At 40.9% G+C, this 18,464-nt stretch overlaps 1 protein-coding gene across 1 annotated transcript in view; it reads left to right on the top strand.

Annotated features, from left to right (window-relative positions):
- Positions 1–18,147, top strand: part of Enox2 (ecto-NOX disulfide-thiol exchanger 2) — a 180,500-nt gene extending 162,353 nt beyond the window's left edge. Inside the window, exons 6-10 of the mRNA XM_032889483.1 lie at positions 3,652–3,833; positions 5,729–5,836; positions 10,022–10,130; positions 15,019–15,104; positions 17,040–18,147. Of these exons, the coding sequence (XP_032745374.1) occupies positions 3,652–3,833; positions 5,729–5,836; positions 10,022–10,130; positions 15,019–15,104; positions 17,040–17,171 (617 nt within the window). The 3' untranslated portion in view covers positions 17,172–18,147. The remainder of the gene's footprint in view (positions 1–3,651; positions 3,834–5,728; positions 5,837–10,021; positions 10,131–15,018; positions 15,105–17,039) is intronic.
- The last annotated feature ends 317 nt before the right edge of the window (positions 18,148–18,464 follow it).

Genomic DNA, 18,464 nt, shown 5'->3' with positions numbered 1-18,464 from the left:
TTAAAGGCACAATACGCACACCATTCACTTTAGTTTACACTTACGACTATTCTACACTTCTTATTTTATTTCATAGTGTAGGTTAAATAAATTCAAGTATTGACTATGGTGTGCATTTGTAGAAAGTATTCTATAGAGTGATTGCTTTGTTAACTGAATACAGAGAATGGACTGCTCATTAAAAATAAATTACTGTGTAGACCAGACTGGCCTCAAACTTGAAGCCATCCTCCTGCTGTGGCCTCATGAGTCCTGACAATATAGACATGCTGTTGTTTTCTTGGATCGGCCTTGCCCCCCCCCATTTGTCCTCCAGACTTTTTCTTCTTTCTATGGTTTCAGTCAAGCATTATCTTTGATTTTTTCTCTTCCCTCCTTATATTTCATTGCACTTGTTTCTAGCTGATGTACAATAACAAAATATTTCCAGTTTCTCTCTCGTCCCATGCATCATTGCTGTCATTCATTTGACAGCAATGCATTCCTAAATGTATGCCTAGTCACCGCTGCCATTTTGAGCAATACACTCTAGATCATTTAATAAGAAAAAATAAAAGATGTTATTTTACCATCGACTCATCTTTTATGTTTATTTCTTTGTGTAGATCTGAATTTCTGAACTATATAATTTTTCTTTGCTCTGAACAACCTTTTTAATATTCCTGTCAGAATTCCCCCTCGGTTTTTATTTAGCCAAAGAAATCTTTATTTATTTTTAGTTCCATTTGAACAGAATTTCACAGGGCACAAATTCCACATTAGTGACTTTTTTTTTTTACTAAAATATTTCCCTCCCTTTTCTTGATTTGTGTAGTTCTAAGAAATCATATTTAATGTTCCTATTTACCCTAGGTAATGGTTTTCTTCTGTCCTATTTAATAAAGAATCGTTTCCGTTTTGATTAGCTAAACTGTGTATATTTGAGGGCATTTATCTTTAATGCTCTGTGAGCTTCATGGATCTCTATGTAGTTTTGTGTATGGCATAAGTTTGGGGAAATATTTAATCATTGTTGTTTCAAATGTTGCTTTTTCTCTTCTTTTGGCTTTCCCATTACTCAAGCTTAAACTTTCTGTGTTTGTACCAAGTTGTTGGATATTCTGTTATTTTTCTATGAGTCATTTTTTTCTTCCTGCTTTCGTTGGGACCTGGATGCTTATATAGCCCAAAATCCATATGGTGAAACCTATTCACCATATAGGTAGTAGAGCTTTGGGATGGTGCTTAGTATTAGTGCAATTATGAAAGAGGCCCCAGAGAGCTCTCTCGCACTGTGTGAGAATACAAAAGAAACCATTGATGAACCTGAAAGTAGGCATTCACCAAACACTGGAGAGCTGGTGCTTTGACCTTAGGTTACCCAGCTTCCAAAACTGTAAAAGTAATCAATTTCCGTTGAGCATATGCTCTCCAGTCTTGGGTTGTTTCTTATACAATCCTAGATAGACTAAAGCATGTTTTTTTTTTTTTTTTTTTTTAGATTTATTTATTTATTATATACAAGTACACTGTAGCTGTCTTCAGACACACCAGAAGAGGGCATCAGATCTCACTCACTACAGATGGTTGTGAGCCACCATGTGGTTGCTGGGATTTGAACTCAGGACCTCTGGAAGAGCAGTCAGTGCTCTTAACCGCTGAGCCATCTCTCCAGCCCTAAAGCATGTTTTCAGTTACAGCCTTTTACACTCTTCTATCCCCAGTCTCAGAGTTTCTTTCCGCAGCCACATCCAGTCTACTGGCTCGCCAAAGGTCTTCTGCCTAGTATAGTGCTTTGTATTGCTAGTGTTTCTTATTCTTCCTTAGCATTTCTAACTCTGCCTACATTATTCATCTGTTCTTCTGTGCTGCCTATTTTCACAAGCAACCTTGTCAAATCGAAGTCAATGTTGATGTGCCTTTGTGTTCTCAAACTTGTCTTTGAAATTTATTATTTCTTATAATTTTTTGTTAAATATCAGATACTACTATTCTGGATATAATGAACTCTAGCAAATGGCCCTTCATTTGTGTAGAGGAGAAGAGGAACTACATTCTTCATTTCTATGACTGAGTCTTACCCCTTTTTTGAGACAGAATCTTATGTAGCCCTAGCTGTGGATCACCTCGAAGTTCTAATATCCCTGCCTCCACCTCATGGGTTGTGGGATACAGGTATGTGTCACAGTACCAGATTTCATGTGGCACTAGGGTGTAAGCACTGTAGCATCTGAAGCGCATCCCAGCCCTAACTCTAAGACCTGGGTAACCCTGTGCCTGTGGACAGCAAACTTTCCTGGTGAATCTCACATTTGTTCTCACCTTCAGCTGAAATAAGATGGCTGGAAGGGTTCTCAGCCTTCCTAAAGCGATGATCCTTTAATACGGTTCCTCATGTTGTGGTGATCCCCAACAATAAAATTATCTCATTGCTACATCATAACTATAATCTTGCTACTGTTATGAATCGTAATGTAAGTATCTGATATACAAGATACCTGTTATGCGGGCCTCCAAAGGGATCATGACCCACAGGTTGAGAACCAGTGGTGCAGAGTTAAGCATCTCCCTTTCTTCACTTCATTTATGCCCCTTTAAAACTCCAAAAGGTTCTGATAAAAGTTTCTCCCGCCCTAGGGGCAAGTCTTGTTAAGAACAGAATGTTCTGGTATTTCAACCTTCAAACCTGTTCCTTTCCTCCTGTGAAGCAAGAAGAGATTTTTCTCTGATATTCACTGTTAGGACCTACAGGGAAAAGTCATCACTTTTGGAGTTTTTAATTCATAAGCTTGTCCATGCTGTGCCTCCAGTAATTCAATTTGTTTCTCTACCCTAGCATTGGTTCCCCTGAGGGTTTCTGCTCATGGCGTTCTATTTCTGTCAACTGTCATTTGTTGTATTCAGTGTCTCTATCTCTAGTTTAAGAAGTCATTTGCCTACTATCCTCGATTCTCTGAAGACATTAAGAAATGTTTCTGGGCTGGACTTGGTGGCCCCATGCATTTCATCACAGCACATGGGAGGCAGAGACAGGTCACTATGTTTTCAAGGCTGGCCAGTCTGGTCTACACAGGAAGCCCCAGGCTAGGCAAGGCCACAGTCCTTGGAAGGTACAGGCCAGCCAAGGCTATAAAGAGAGAGCCTATATCAAACAAACAAGAAGGCGATTTGCTTTCCATTTGTTGAGCTTCCTACTCACTGTTACGATGCAGTGGACATTTCTTCCTGTACAAAAAGCAGAGATTCGGTTATTTTTCTCTAATAGCGAGTGTCCGCTCCTTTTCACATGTTTGTGTATGTGGTTGTGTGTTAAGGCAATCAGTCCTGTATTTGGTTATTGCGGCGCTTCCATCACTTGGTCCACTTCAAATCAAAGTGATAGACGCCACTTGCAAGTGGTTACATTTGGTATGGAGAATATGAAGCACAATGTAGACATTCATGTGTTGGAATCCTGTTTTATTTTTGAAAGCAAGCCTTTGTGCCTTTGTGCCCATCTATTACTACCATCTAAAAATGGACTTGAAATGTTTTATCAAGCAGCTTTTTGTACACATTGATCTAAAGTACTAACTTACTAAGCAAGTTACTACCAAGTTCCCATAGCACTCAGGTGTAACATGAAAACATCGAGACAGAAGGTTTACTGTTTCCCATCTTCCATTGACTTAGCCTTAGTGTCACAGGCCGAAGCTCTGAAGGAGGAAAACGATAGCCTCCGTTGGCAGCTGGATGCCTACCGGAATGAGGTAGAACTGCTCAAGCAGGAACAAGGCAAGGCTCACAGGGAGGATGACCCAAACAAGGAGCAGCAGCTGAAACTTCTGCAGCAAGCCCTACAGGGGATGCAGCAGGTAAGGACGGGTTGTTTGGAAGAACAGCATCCGCTGTTTCCTAACAGGTGTGCTGAAGCAAAAAGATCAGAAGTTACTTCAGGCTATAGGTACTGCTGGGGTCTTTATGAAAAGTCTCAATTACTTGCATATGATAAAATGCGGATCAGTAAGTATATACTTGGTTAAAACAACAAAATATAGTCTTTTAGAAGAAACAACAAAGCATTTCCTTCTTGATTTTCATGAAAATGGAGACCATGTAGGAAGAATCAGTATTTTAGGATTGTAGAGTTTAGCTTTCATTTTATTTTCACAGTTATGTATGTGACTTTACAAGCATGCAGTTCCAAATAGAGACATTAAACTGCAGGGCTGGAGACATGACTCCATGATTAAGAGCACTTTCCCCTCCAACAGAGGATTAGCATTTAGTTCCCAGCAGCTACCTGGGACAACTAACACCCACCTGTACCTCCAGCTTCATGGGATCTGATCATCTCCCCTGGCCTCCATGGTACTCACACACATGCAGGCATGTGTGTACACATACACACACATAATAAAAATAAAACGAGTGGTAAAGAGTCATCTGAATAAAAAGAAAATGGAAATAATTAAATCCAATGGAAATTGAATAACAGGTAGTCAGTATCTCAAATGTGATGTGGCCATCACCACAGTGTTCTAGTTCACTACAGTGAAGGACCAGTGTTTCTCAGAAAGGATATGGTCAGATTCTGTCATCACTGTCTACCAACCATCTTCCTACATTTTAAATTGTGCAGCGCACTTCAACTCTCTGCCTTGAAATTATCTAGGGCAAACTAATTGCTGCTTGGAACAGGGAGTCTCCTGGCATCCCTGTGCTATTACTGCTGCAACTATTGTCTTCACATTAATATTCCACCCTTCCCATTAGCAAAATGTGTGAAAATGCTTACCTTCCTCTGCTTGCCACCACAGAGTTTAATTAGAATACATAAATTATATCAGAGATCTTTTTACCGAAAAGTGTCCCTGTAGCTAGCCTTCAAAAGGCTTTCACAGCATACATTGTACTTTGTTTTTTAGCTGATGATCTTTTGCAAGTCTGAAAATAAGACTTTGGAAATACTTTTATCACTGTTTCTTCTTCGTGTGTTGCTTTTGAAACCATGACTCATAGGAAAAGTTGTGCCACTTCCGTGCACAGATCTCATACTCCTAAAAATTAACTTCATTCATTTTGATTTTTTTCTCCCTTGGGAAAAAAGTTCTATAAAGAATGAGCAACATTTTCCCATTTTATCTCAAAAGATGTATAATAAATGTATATTAAGGCAAAGGAATGTCAGACATACCTGGCCTGGTTTGAAATCTAACTATTCTGCTTCTTATCTGAATTAATGCCCTTGTGTGCTAATATACTTAGCATGCTGCCTAGTAAATACAAGGAAATTCAATAAATTGTATTTGTTGCTGCTACTGATAACAAATCCACTTCCTTGCCTTCTGATTATGGAAGCTAACATATGTGAAATTTGGATTCATGAGTATCTTCTCTACACAAACCAAACTTGGTGAGCCAGATGACTTTTTAAGAATGTTTTTCAACATTAAGTTCATGTCCCTTCAACAATCAAGATACAGTTTGTACAGTATTCACTACATGGCTGCGACAGAGAAGAAGCTAAGTTACTGTGTTAGGGAGATTCTCTGGCCCTTTAGAAAATATAAACAAGTTCAGAAGAAATACATAAGAACCACATTTTTAAGGACGGAAAAAGTATCTTGATTTTCCCGAGATACTTTTTCTCTGTGTGGAAAAAGGGACTATTGGTAGAGGGCTCGTTCACATAATAACTGACATCAGCCAAAGACTGTGAAGTGTACGTCTGAATGAGTAATGCCATGATCTGTGATCTTTCATGAAGCATCTGCTCAAAGTCCAAGAGGAATACAAAAAGAAAGAAGCTGAACTTGACAGAATCAAAGACGACAAGTTACAGGTGGAAAAACTGTTGGAAAATCTTCATGAAAAGGTACAGATTCTACGTCAATCTTTTCTTTTTATCTCTCCTCCTCTTCCCCTCTCAGTGATAATAAAAACGCCCTAGAACTTTCTGAAACAGAAGTCAATGTGAAATACTGCCATTTGGGAATTAAAAGTCCCTCTCTGGGCCCGGTAGTGGTGCACACCTTTAATCCCAGCACTCAGGAGACAGAGGCAATCATCTCTGTGAGTTCAAAAAACTCTTTCTGAGAAACCTTTTCTCAAAAAGAACAAAAAAAAGCCTCCCTCTCTGTGGCAATTCTTGTATCAAGAGCTCTGTTTGTAAGTATGAGAACTTTGGCTTTTCTAAAGGTTCTGGTTTATATACTTCACAATGAGTAAAATGCCATTCTAATGATCATAGTCCTCCCTCTTTGCTGTTGAAGGGATACATACTGCATACTTTGTTCACTGCTTCACCTCCTCATACCAATAACAACACAGAAGGCCCATATGTTCTGCTTTGCTCCTTATTGCTCTGATAAACACTGTGCCCAAAAGTAACTTGGAGAAGGGTTTGTTTCCCTTTGCAGCTTACAATCTATCTAGGCAGGAAATGAAGATAGGAAACTGGGGTTCTGACTGCAGCAGAGACCATAGAGAAATGTGACTTACTGGCTTGCTCCTCATAGCTCACTCCGTTTGCTTTGTATACAACAGCAGGACCATCCCTCAAAGATGGCACCACCCGGAGTGGGCTGGGTCATCTCCTATCAATCATTAATTAGAAAAGGGTGCCCTACTGATTTCCTACAGAGCAATCTGATAGAGTCCATTCCTTCCCTTCTATCTTCCCAGATGAGCACACCTTTAACTAAACATTTCATTAAAGCGGAAATGCAGCTAGAACAGGACAGTTCTTTACACCCACTCTATCAGGTCAGAGTAACAGCCAAAACCAAGTCAGGCGCGGTGATACACAGCTGAATGCCAAAACTTAGGACATTGAGACAGGAGAATCAGGACTCCAGTGTCACCCTCAGCTACATAGCAAGTTAGGAGTCAGCCTGGAGTATATAAGACCCTGTCTCAAACAAACAAATAGCCAACACCAAAATGGGGGTGGGGGTGGAGCCTTGTGGAGAAACAAGGAGACATAGTTTTCTAAAGCCAAATAGTAGTAACAAAGGGAAGGTGACACTTAATTAAGGGAGAGCCTACTGCAAAAAGAACACAGTGAAGACACCTGGGCCAGGCTGTTTACTTTTTGGCTGGGTCTGTGGATCACAACAGAGGTGTGTCTTTTTGATGTGTAAAATCTGTTGTCTGTGTCATACCTCTCCAGTCCCATAGGCCTCAATATTCAGCTGAAATTGTACTGGGGGTGGGGGGAATAACTCATTAACTAGAACTTCCTGCTGTGTGTAATTAAGAAGGAAGAGGAAACATAGGACTTTGAACCAAGAGTTCAACATCAGTAATGGTACAGTTCTGCAAGAGCTGCTATTGTTGATCTTCCTTGCTCAGCTAGGAGAGACAGAACATATACAGGCCCTGGGTGTATTTACCAGCGTGGGGATGTGCCCCAGAGAGCCATTAGGAACTGGCAACCTTGGTGTAGTTGAAACAAATGATTGAAAATGTTTTCTTTCAGAGGCCATTTGCAATATGCTTTTAATTCTTCCACATCATAAAATCAAGTCACTTTCCACTTTTGTGGGTGCTATTAAAGAAATGAGCACAATCCCAGAGAAATTCATTTATCAAGCATTTAATTGAAAAGTGCCAAACCTGCTATACTATCAGGACTTCCCTCATGCTACCAGAGTTTCTAAATTGTCCCAGAGCTGCAACATAGCTGTTTCTCTTCCTGAATAAAATACACTAAGTCTCCAGAAGATCCTAGCTAGACCAGGGGCTGTGCCGCTGAGAGCACATTTACCATCACTCTTTAGATTGCCATGACAATTGACTTAAGCACATTTGTAGTATAGGCTGCTTTCTGCTTTGTGAAGAATTTTATTTAAAGAAACAACAGGTCAAATGGCACAGAAGAAACTTGTCAGAATGTGCTCAATGGCAAGTGTTTCTCATCTGAGAGGGAATATGCCCCAGAATGACAGCTAAGGAGGAACAGGGAGCCATCTGACTATCAGAAAACTGTGAGTCGGATTTTTTTTTCCCTGTTATTTTGAGCAAAACCTCTTTTAGAAGAATTCATGACAGATCATTACAAACTGATTGTCTCCGTGAAACTGATTTGTGACCAACTATTTCAACCTGACACAATTAGGTTAGGAAGCAAGAGACCATTGCTATCGCATTAGACTACAAAAATAATTTCAGGTTGAAAGGCAAGCAGTAAGTTTTGGGTTGCTTAGTTTTGCTTCTGTTTGGGTTTCTTGACAGTAAGCCATCACATGAGCTGTTGGCGGTGTTTTGCAGTGTAACAGTGTCACTTATGTCTGTCTTGCTGGTGGAAAGAACTACCCCCTTGAACATGCTAGCGAAGTTCAAGGAAACAAACATCTAATATTGCTTCTAATTTATTTAATGCCAGGCATGATGAATTTTAAATCAGATTCCGTTGAGTCACAGTTCCATTCAAGATGAATAAAACTTCTCAGAAAACCCGAACATCTTAAATCAAACTCTAGTTGTTAATTGCCCACACTTAAGAAATGCATTCCTGGATCACTTAAGGTCATAGGGGAGTCAAAGCAGATGCAAAGCCTGAGAAATGAACCAGTGCTTCAAATCAGATGTGCCAGAAAACAGGATGTCTTGCAGCCATAGACCATTCGCTTCCCTCCAAGCTTTGAAGACACCTTTAAAGAACACAGAAGTGCCTCCCTCCCTCCCCCGCTGAGGCCCTGTGGAGGAGGGCAGAAGTGATAGTGCATCAGAATCCAGCATGCACGACCTGCCCACACCTGCTGAGCGCTCCCCCAGCAGAAGCAGTGAGACTGATGCAGGAATTTCTTTTATTCCTTCCTCTGAAAGCTCTTACTTCACGGAGACAATACAGAAAGGTGTTTTCCCTGCACCTAAAGACAGAAAGATTCACAGTGGTGTAGCACTTCTCAAATTCAGTGCCTGCCGGGCATGAGATTCACCTGTGGATCTAGTATCTCATAAAACCAACTGCTACATTCAGAAAAGGCCTCCACAACAAAGATGGCAACTGACAGTCGATATTTTTATTCATGGTCAGAAGTATTTTATTGATCTTTAACTTACCAGAGAAGAGAAACAGAGTGTCTAGTCTAGAGATAAATGTTCTAATTTCTAGTTCAAAAGCCAGCACTGATACCTGAGTAGACTGGCTGTACCACACATCCTCTACTCAGATGTGGGACTTGCCATAAGCAGAATGTGGATCTAATGTTGGGAAAGAAGGGGAGGGAGGGAGGAAGATGAGGATGTGAATGAACATTCACTCAGATGAATGAATATAACCTGAGATGGAACGTTAACTCTCCCATTCTGTTATCTAACAGTGCAGTCATAGCAAACCTTCCCAATTCATCTGTGCTTTCCTTTGCTTTCCTCTTCTGTATGATGGAGATGGTTTGTTTTTAAGCAGTACCTAATATGTAATACACAATGGTGTTGAGTCCGCTTCCCATGATTACTCATATAGAGCCTATGAATGATAAAGCCAGGCAAACACAACTGGTAAAGGTGAATGTCTACATCCTTGTGCATTTTGAAGCCATATAAAGATGCTCTGGAACCCGTGAGATGGCTCAGATGGTAACAGTACTTCCTGCCTAGCCTGAAAACATAAGTTTAATCCTCAGGAAGCACATGGTAGCTGTCCTTTGACCTTCACAAGTATAGCACGGTACGTTCATGCGCGCGCGCGCATACACACACACACACACACACACACACACACACACACACACACACCCCAAATAAATGTTTTTAAATGATAGTTTGGATTATCTGTGGTGTTTGTAGAATTTGTCTTTTCAGCTACCCAAACTGGACTACGTTGCTTTAATAGTACTGTGTTGCTTTTGTGGACCTGTTGCTGGGCACAGTGTAGTCCACCTGCCTTTCCTGCTGAGTAGAAAGCTGAGTTGGAAGTATCCCGTGTTTGGAAGTTTGAGAATAGACTAGGCGACATAGTGAGAACGTATCTCTCATCTTTTAATAAAAGTTATCAGTTGTACAATTATTTGGCCAAATAAGGTGAACTGACCCAGGAAGCATTTTATTCCAGCAGGAAAACTGTACTTCAAGACTGTGTGCATCAAGCCAAGAAAGTGACCACCCTCTTGAGAAGGCCATAGTCGGCAACCCTGTCAAATCGGAACGCGAGGCACTGCTAGTGGGTAAGGGAACCAACACACACACAAAACCATAAGGTACAGAAAGATGAAAGTGTCTGGCAGGCATGTATGAAGTATGACAGTACAAGAGTTCTAAATGTGATAGAGAAAGAGCAAGGAAATTTTTCCATTAAAAATTCTCTTTTTAAATGTTATTTTTATTGGATATTTTATGTATTTACATTTCAAATGTTATCCCTTTTCCCCCTCCCCCCTCTCCCCTCCACCCACTCCCATCTCAACTTCCTGGCATTCCCCTACATTGGGGAAACGAGCCTTCACAGGGCCAAGGGCTTTTCCTCCTACTGATTCTGGACTATGCCATCCTCTCCTACATATTGTTGTTCTTCCTATGGTGTTGCAAACCCCTTCAGCTCCAAACCACTTCTGGCCCCTCCTAGCCACTGTCATCCCAAGTGTGCTCGAGTCAGCATTGTACCAAGAGTGGGTCAGGTACAGAAGAAGCACATTGTGTGCTTTTAATCTCTCTGTAAGGAGAGATGGGTCCTTTCCCATTCATTCAGCGGGCTAGTCCAGACACTGGTAAGATGAGCCTCTGTACTGTCTGCTCTTCTGATACCAGATGAAGGGGTATTTGTCTCTACCTCTCAGCACAGCACATGTTCTTTGCAATACTACTTTTCCAAATCTCCAACACCAAGTAGGTATCTGACAGCTTTATTCAATTCCACTCTGATATCAGCTACCTGAAGTTACATTCCACAGGTTTAAAGACACAGTCTCTTTGGTTGATGGTTCAATCTCTGAGAGCCCCAAGAGTCCAGGTTAGTTGACTCTGTTGGTCTTCCTGTGGAGTTCCTATCCCCTTTGCCTTCCCCTCATATGTAGCAGATATGCAGCATGGTCTTCATGTGGGTCTCAAACAAATGGAGCAGGATCTGTCCCAAGAGCTATTGCCTGTCCATGGGACTGTTCTTCTAGCTGGACTACCTTGTCTGGCCTAAGTGGGAGAGGATACGCCTAGCCCCACAGAGACTTGAAGTGACAGGGTAGGGGGATACCCAGGGAAGCTCTCACCTGCTCAAAGAAGAAGGGGAGAAGTGATGGGAGAAGGACTGTGGGACAGAGTAACCAGGAGGGGCAGTGAGTGGGATGTAAAGTGAATAAGTAAATGAATGATTCAGTCTCACAAGTAAGTCCTCACTTTAGATACCAGACTCATACATCAAATCCCCAAATGTTCGGTCAACATTCCTTTATGAAAAGAAAAAGCGTATTTGGGTAGACAATGTTAGTTTCAGTCCATGTTTGGTTAGCACAGTTGGTATTTTGGGCCTACGCCAAGGCACCACATCAGAATGGCAACATGTAGCAGCATCGTTTACCTCATAAACAGGATAAATGACAGACAAGAGAGAAAAGGGCTAAGAACCTACTGTGTTTTCGGAAAGCATGCTTTCAAGACTGTCCACTAGGCCTCATATCTTAAAAGTTCTACAACATCCACATAGTGCCACAGGATGGGGACTTATGGTTTATCACGTGAACTTTGGGTATTACTCCAGATCCACACTATAACAGTAAGTCACCCACACTCTGTCCTGTCTTGCTACAAAATCAGGAAATTCCCCAGTACCCCACCCACCAGATTCTATAACTTGTGATAGCAATTCACAGAACTCCAAGTAGTGCTTAACTATTTCCAGCATATTATAGAGCAGCAGTTCTCAACCTATGCCTTGTGACCCCTTTCGGGCTTCAAGAAAACCTTTCAAGGGGGTCACCTCAGCCCATCTGAAAATACAGGTATTTATATAAGATTCATAATAGCAAACGTAGAGTTATGAAGTGGCAATGAAAATAATGTTATAGTTGGGGTCATTTCAACATGAGGAACTATATTAAAGGGTTGCAGCATTAGGAGAACCCTTCCCAGCATGTTTATGTGTTCACCAACTGGAATTCTCTCCGAATGCCATCATGTCTTTATGGAGGCTTCATTATGTCAGTTTGAAGGTAGAGAACCTAAAAGCTCCATGCTCTTAATCACGTCTTAGTCTTATTGCTCTGTTGGCCAGTCCCTACCTGAAGCTAAGCAAAAGGGCTCTCAGCCACCACTCACCATCAAACAAGTAGACATCTAACTAGGCTAGTAGACTATGCCTGTAATCCCAGCACTCAAAGACGGAGTCAGGAGGATTGTAAATTCAAGACCAGTCTGGACTACATAGCAAGACTCTCATTCACATAACAAATTATATTGGGGACAGCAAGGTGGCTGAGCAGTTAAAGGAACTTTCTTCCAAGCATTACCACCTGAATTTAATCCCAAAGAGAGAAATGACTCTTGCAAGTTGTCTGTGACTTCCTGATATACTGTGGCTCAGCCCACACATGTGCACAAATAATAAATAAATGATGGTAGATGGATAGGTAGGTAGGTAGGTAGATAGATAGATAGATAGATAGATAGATAGATAGATAGATAGATAGATAGATAGATAGATAGATAGATAGACAGACAGATAGACAGACCGACAGAGGGATGGACATGTGACTCAATGTTTTAAAATTATAATCTATGCAAAAACTCTAAATCTAAAATGTTCTAAGATCTCTGTACCAAGAACTGGGACAAAGGCTGTATTTTGTCATTGTATCACATTGACAAATGACTCAGGAAACTGTCAATAACTTGTTAGACACTTGTATGCTTTAATACTCTAAACACTAGACTTGTGCTCACTATCTAAAACATTCAAAGTTGGACAGTTAAAGAATTAGGTGACCATAGCTTCCAATCTTAATGCCACCGTGTAGCTGCCGAGATTCAGTTCCTCCATGTGCAAACCGGGCAAGCTATTACTTGTCTTACAAGTATGAACATGGTAGTTCTCCCATGCAGGACTATAGTCAGCCCTCAGTACACTTACAGTACTAGTCACAAATACTTGTTGGCTTTATGTTCCATTTGGAAGCTGATGGAAAATTGAGGCTCAGATTATTTGCTCCTTTAACAAGGATTGGTTAACCCAAGCTTCCTTCCAGGAAGCTGAACCAGCAGGTAACTCTACCCCACACTCCGAAGCCCTCCATGCTGACTGGCTTCTGCATATTTAGGAGGTATATGTCTTCTTGGCAAATGGGTACTGTACTCAGAACACTTCGATATGCTCATAAAGATGCACAGAGGGATCTGCCATTGAGACTTCTAAAAAAACTCAACAACTTTTTAACATTTTTCTACTCAGAAGTATTTAACAAATTGTCATGGTGACAGAATTATTGGGCAGAGAGGGGAGTCTCTGTAAATGGATATCCCTAGACAATAAAATAGATCCTTCAATAGCTAGCACTTGTTTTGCTTTTTAAAGACTGTAGTCTTTAGCTGCCGGAGAAATCTCCTTTTTAAAGTAAGTTCTTTGACTGGGAACTCACCAAAACTGATTAGTGTTTTTAAACCTCTGAACTTATTTCTTAGCATTTGATACTTTTCCTTAGCCATGACATTTAGACTTTCTTTGAATATGGACGTTTTTCTTCAGAACCAAAGTTTTTCAACTCAAATCAGAGCTTAGAAATTCAATTTACTTGGTCATTTAAGGATAAAGTAATGATAAAAGTAATAGTATCCCTTTTGAATGGGTTTTGTGACTCACCCTCAGTTCCTCCTAGGTTCTCCCAGCCCACCCTTTGCCATCTAATATTTGGAAGGTTTTCATAAAAAATAATTGAATTTCAAGCTATAATTTCAGCCTGTGCTATTCTTTGTTGCCTCTGAAAGGACAGAAAAGTTGTACTTTCTAAACCAAATCAGTGTCCACTTATATTTCCTGGTAGTTTTTGAGAAACTCAATTCTAGAAGATCTGATTAAAAAGATTTATAAATTCACAAGCATTTAAAAATGAAACTGTACAATTTTTTGGATTTGTTGCTAGTTCAGTATTAGAAAAATTAATGGGACATCCGTAAGAGCCAAGACAGTGTTTGCCGTGGCCTCTAACCCCAGAATTAGACTGAGTGGTAATCCCCCAGGCTTTCCTGAAAGCTAGAAACTGCTATTAAGAACTCCGTTATAGGAACACATTTGGGGCTCTCAAGACACAATGGCAGTGACCAGTCATGTCAGTGAAAAGGAAATTTTTGGCTTTCTACATAGATCAACTCACAAAACAAAGTCCCAATACAAGGGGGTCTCTGCCTTCCTAATGCTGTGACCCTTTACTACAGTTCCTTATGTTTCAGGGACCCTCAACCATAACGTTATTGTTGTTGCTACTTCATAAATGCAATTTTGCTACTCTTATGAGTCACGATGTTTGCAGGATATCTGATGTGTGACTCTTGTGAAAGGGTAATTTGCCTCCCCAAGTAGGTCACAACCCACAGGGTGGATTTTATGATTCACTCTCCATTCCTCCTAGGTTCTCCCAGTACTAGGTTAATAAGCGAGTGATGTGTGTTTCTCACAAGACATTCTTAATTCGTAAAAACACAAAAGCTAACTTAATGACCGTCAAAACACCCATCATAATCTAAATTCATCTTAAAATTCTAGGATTCACATTGTTCTCAATGGTGATGAATGATGAGAGTGACCTCACATGCCAGCTTCACTCTGGGTGGCATAGCATAGTGAACGGCAATGAGTGGTAAGAGCCACGGAGTTCACATACCCGCTATACCACTTGTCAGCTATATGCTGACACTTCTGTCTTGGTGTTCTCATCTGTAAAATGGGGTTGTCACGTACCTATGCCATGGGGTTGGAAAAAGAGTAAATGAATAAAATAAATACAAACTTAAAATACTGATCAGTTTATAGATAGTGTGCATATGTATGTTTTGTGTATTTGAGTTTACTCACTGTGGAATCTCAAAGAATTTCATGCTGAAGTGTAACCTCTGGGGCATTCATTGTCTCCACAGGGATCATCTCCACATTCCTTCACGTGCACCCATTTGGAGCAAGCATTGAATATATCTGTTCCTACTTGAATCGTCTTGATAATAAGGTATGTGTGGAACTCAAATTCAGACAAGAGGATGAAGGGTTATTTCTGTGTGGGTGACCTTACTCTCTTCAGGCATTAGAAGGCCTTATTACGTGTGGCTCTAAGCAAGTGTCCCTTACTTCCAGTCTCTGTGATTCGATGTAAGACCTCCTTCTTAGAAATAGTATGACTGTCCTTAGCTTACCTAAAACTGAACAATTTTCTGAGACTTGACTTAGGAAACTAAGGAAATCCCTTGGAAACTAAGATTAATCGGCTAGCCTACTTCTAAGATATATTTTAGAAGATTCTGCCTTACTTCCCTTGATTTCCAGGCATGATACCAAATTAACCCAGCAAATTAGCCACTCCTTGGACCCTTACCCATTTGTCCCAGGCCTCTAGCCATCATCAGATACCCTCCCTCCATTACTTCTGCTGTTGTCTGCTATGAAAACAGTTGAGGAACATAAAAAAAAGAATGATGATCTGTGGGCCACTTATCTGCATGTTATCCTCACGGGATGAGCTCAGTTCACATGAAGTAAGGGGAAGTGTTAATTCCAGTGAAAGTCAAGGCTGCTTCCTAGCAATAGGGGCAGACTCTTGACACTTCCTCGGAACAAATCAGCTCATGAAATTTTTTTTTCAGAAATGGCAGGTTATATCACTATTATTTCACCAAACCAGGCCTCCATTGAGTGTGGATTCCTGACATTATGTTGTCCAAGATGTTAAATCAGGACAACCCTTGTCTAATTAGCAAGGCACTGGCTGTCTGGGAAGCAGAAGGCACTAAGCATATTCTAATTCAGTGATACACTTTCCCCAAAGGCCTTTGTGTGAGTTCGAGCTTGCATTGCTTCCTTATTTCCCTCTAGTAAGTAATTCTATTCTGCAGCCATATACCCCACTGGGCAGTTAACGGAAAAATGGAAAGGTGGTATCTGGACCATGTGGCCAGTTACAGTTCAGGATATTGAATTATATGTCAGTAAAACATCTCAGGTCTTTTTATTTTTTATTTTTTTTTAGTTTTAAAAATAATACACATTGTCATTGAAGGCAAAGAAGACAGAAATATAATGAAGAAAAAGTAAGGTAGCCTCAACCCAAGGATACCATTTTAGCCTCTAATTTCAAGGATCTCTTTCCATGTCTGTACTACAGCTATCCAGTATAGCTGCATCCGTTATGTAGTCCCAGTGTTTGAAGTGGGAGTTCTACTCTTTGTAACAACCTACAGTGTGCTTTTTTCACTCCAGTGCATCCGGTTTACCACAGGCATCGGGAGGAGGACGCAACTTCATTCCTAGCCAAGGCCCAGCCCCCACCCACCCCCAGCAGCATCCTGCCACAATAATGTCAAGACCTCCCAGTGAGGACTTTAAAGGACACCTAAGTTCTGTGTGGCAGTAAACTCCAGGCTTCTTTAAGGTTTCCCCTGTTGGTCATCAGCCTGTGGGTGGTGGGGGAAAGAAAGAAACACATACACATCAAAGTAGGAAGAGTTACCGTTTTTTTCTTTGTGGGCTGATGCATATGTGGGGAATTCTATCCCATTGACAGGTACTTCTGCCTCTGCCCCCACCAAAAAGATGTTATAGCTTCAGTGGGCCTGCCCGGATATAGCATTCCCAACACTGAGCTGCCTTCACTCAATTGACTACAAGGCCAAACTTCGGTACAAAACAGACACCAGCTCTTGGCAAAAAGCAATTCCGTAGACAGCATCCGATAATCGCATATGAACATTGGGACTATTGGATGAAAACTACTCCAGCAACACACACACACACACACACACACACACACACACACACACACACACACACACACACACACACAATACATAAGACCAGATAGGAGATATCCACCGTCCTCAGCGCACATGGCAGTAGGTGGCCAGGGATAGAAAACTAGTTTTGATTGGATGATGTCCTCTCTGTTCCACAGATCTGCACCAGTGATGTGGAATCTCTCATGAGTAGACTCCAGCATACCTTCAGGCAGGAAATGACTGGAGTTGGAGCCAGCCTAGAGAAGAGGTGGAAATTCTGTGGTTTTGAAGGCTTGAAGCTGACCTGAAGCTCTTTGATTAACAATTTGGGATCCTGGAAATAAATGCGTGCTGGACAAGCTTAGGATGTGATTTTTTTTTTTTTATTCTCAGTGGTTTTCAAGAGGACATTGCTTTCAATTTGTCAATTCATTCCTGAATATCTTTCAACTTAAAATAAGGATCCTAGACAGCATCTCAAGCTATAGGTCCTAAAAAGAAATTGCCTCAAACCACAAGTGCTGTAACTTCCTCCTATTTCTGGCAATTGGTTGACTTCTCTTAAGTAATAGTGAAAAATTCCTGAGACTAAAGAGTATTTGGCGTGTGTTCAGTGTTGTACTACTGTTGTAGACCTTGTACTTTGTCAGCGCTGGTAACTGCAATGTTTTGATGACCTGTAAGTGCTTTGTGTTTCCAGATTTCTCTCCACATGTTGCTACTGGTAAAAGGAGTGAGAGCATTGCTAGGACCCCCTATAACTGCCATTGTCTTCTCCATCTGCAGTGAACACTAACTGAATAATCCATCAGTGTCTTCTATAAGGTGCTTCACCAGTTCACCTTTGAAATAAAAAAGCATGAACTGTGGCTTTTTGTAAAAATACTGTGAACCAAAAGTTGACAAACGTTCCAAAGTTATTTTCTCTAATAGATAAAAGGTCTATCTCAGAATTTTAAAACAAGAAATCTAGATGGATTCATGGAAAGTCTCCAGTATAACTACCGTGTCTGTGCTTTTCAGAATTACTTGTAAATAGTCTGCTTTTAAAAGAGGGCATGTTTAGTTTTCTATGAATTAAAATGCAGTCAGGCGTGGGCACATGTGTGCTCACATTGGCAGAAGGGATTTATTTTAATAGTCCTTCCTACTGTCTGTTGGTCCATTTTTTCCTGCTGTTAGTGTGTTGAATTACAAACTGTGTACTGCTGTAAATGCTGTTTACTTCGTGCTGGATGTTTGTAAACTGATGTGAGTATTGAAAGTAAAGATCTACTGAATAAATGATGGGCTTGGGTGTGAGGCTTCCTGCACATGTGTCAGATCCACCCAGAATGCTGACTGACAGGGATTCCTCTCATTCACTCATGCCCAACTGTACATTGCAATGGCCTCGCCAACTGTAAGTGGACCATTCAGGAGGTCCTACTTGGTAGAAAAGGAAAGAAAAGGGTAGACTTGGATGGAGGCTGTTCCCTGGAGGTTAAGATGGCCTTTATTATTTTTTGTGCTGGTGATGGTGTTACTTCTAATTACACAAGCATGCCCTCCCTTGGCTCCGTTGAAGGTAAGAAAATACACTGAGTGTAGCCAGTAATAGT

The sequence above is a fragment of the Rattus rattus genome, chromosome X (assembly GCF_011064425.1).
Source record: "Rattus rattus isolate New Zealand chromosome X, Rrattus_CSIRO_v1, whole genome shotgun sequence".
NCBI classification, from domain to species: Eukaryota; Metazoa; Chordata; class Mammalia; order Rodentia; family Muridae; genus Rattus; species Rattus rattus.
This window is presented reverse-complemented; position numbering and strand designations above follow the sequence as displayed.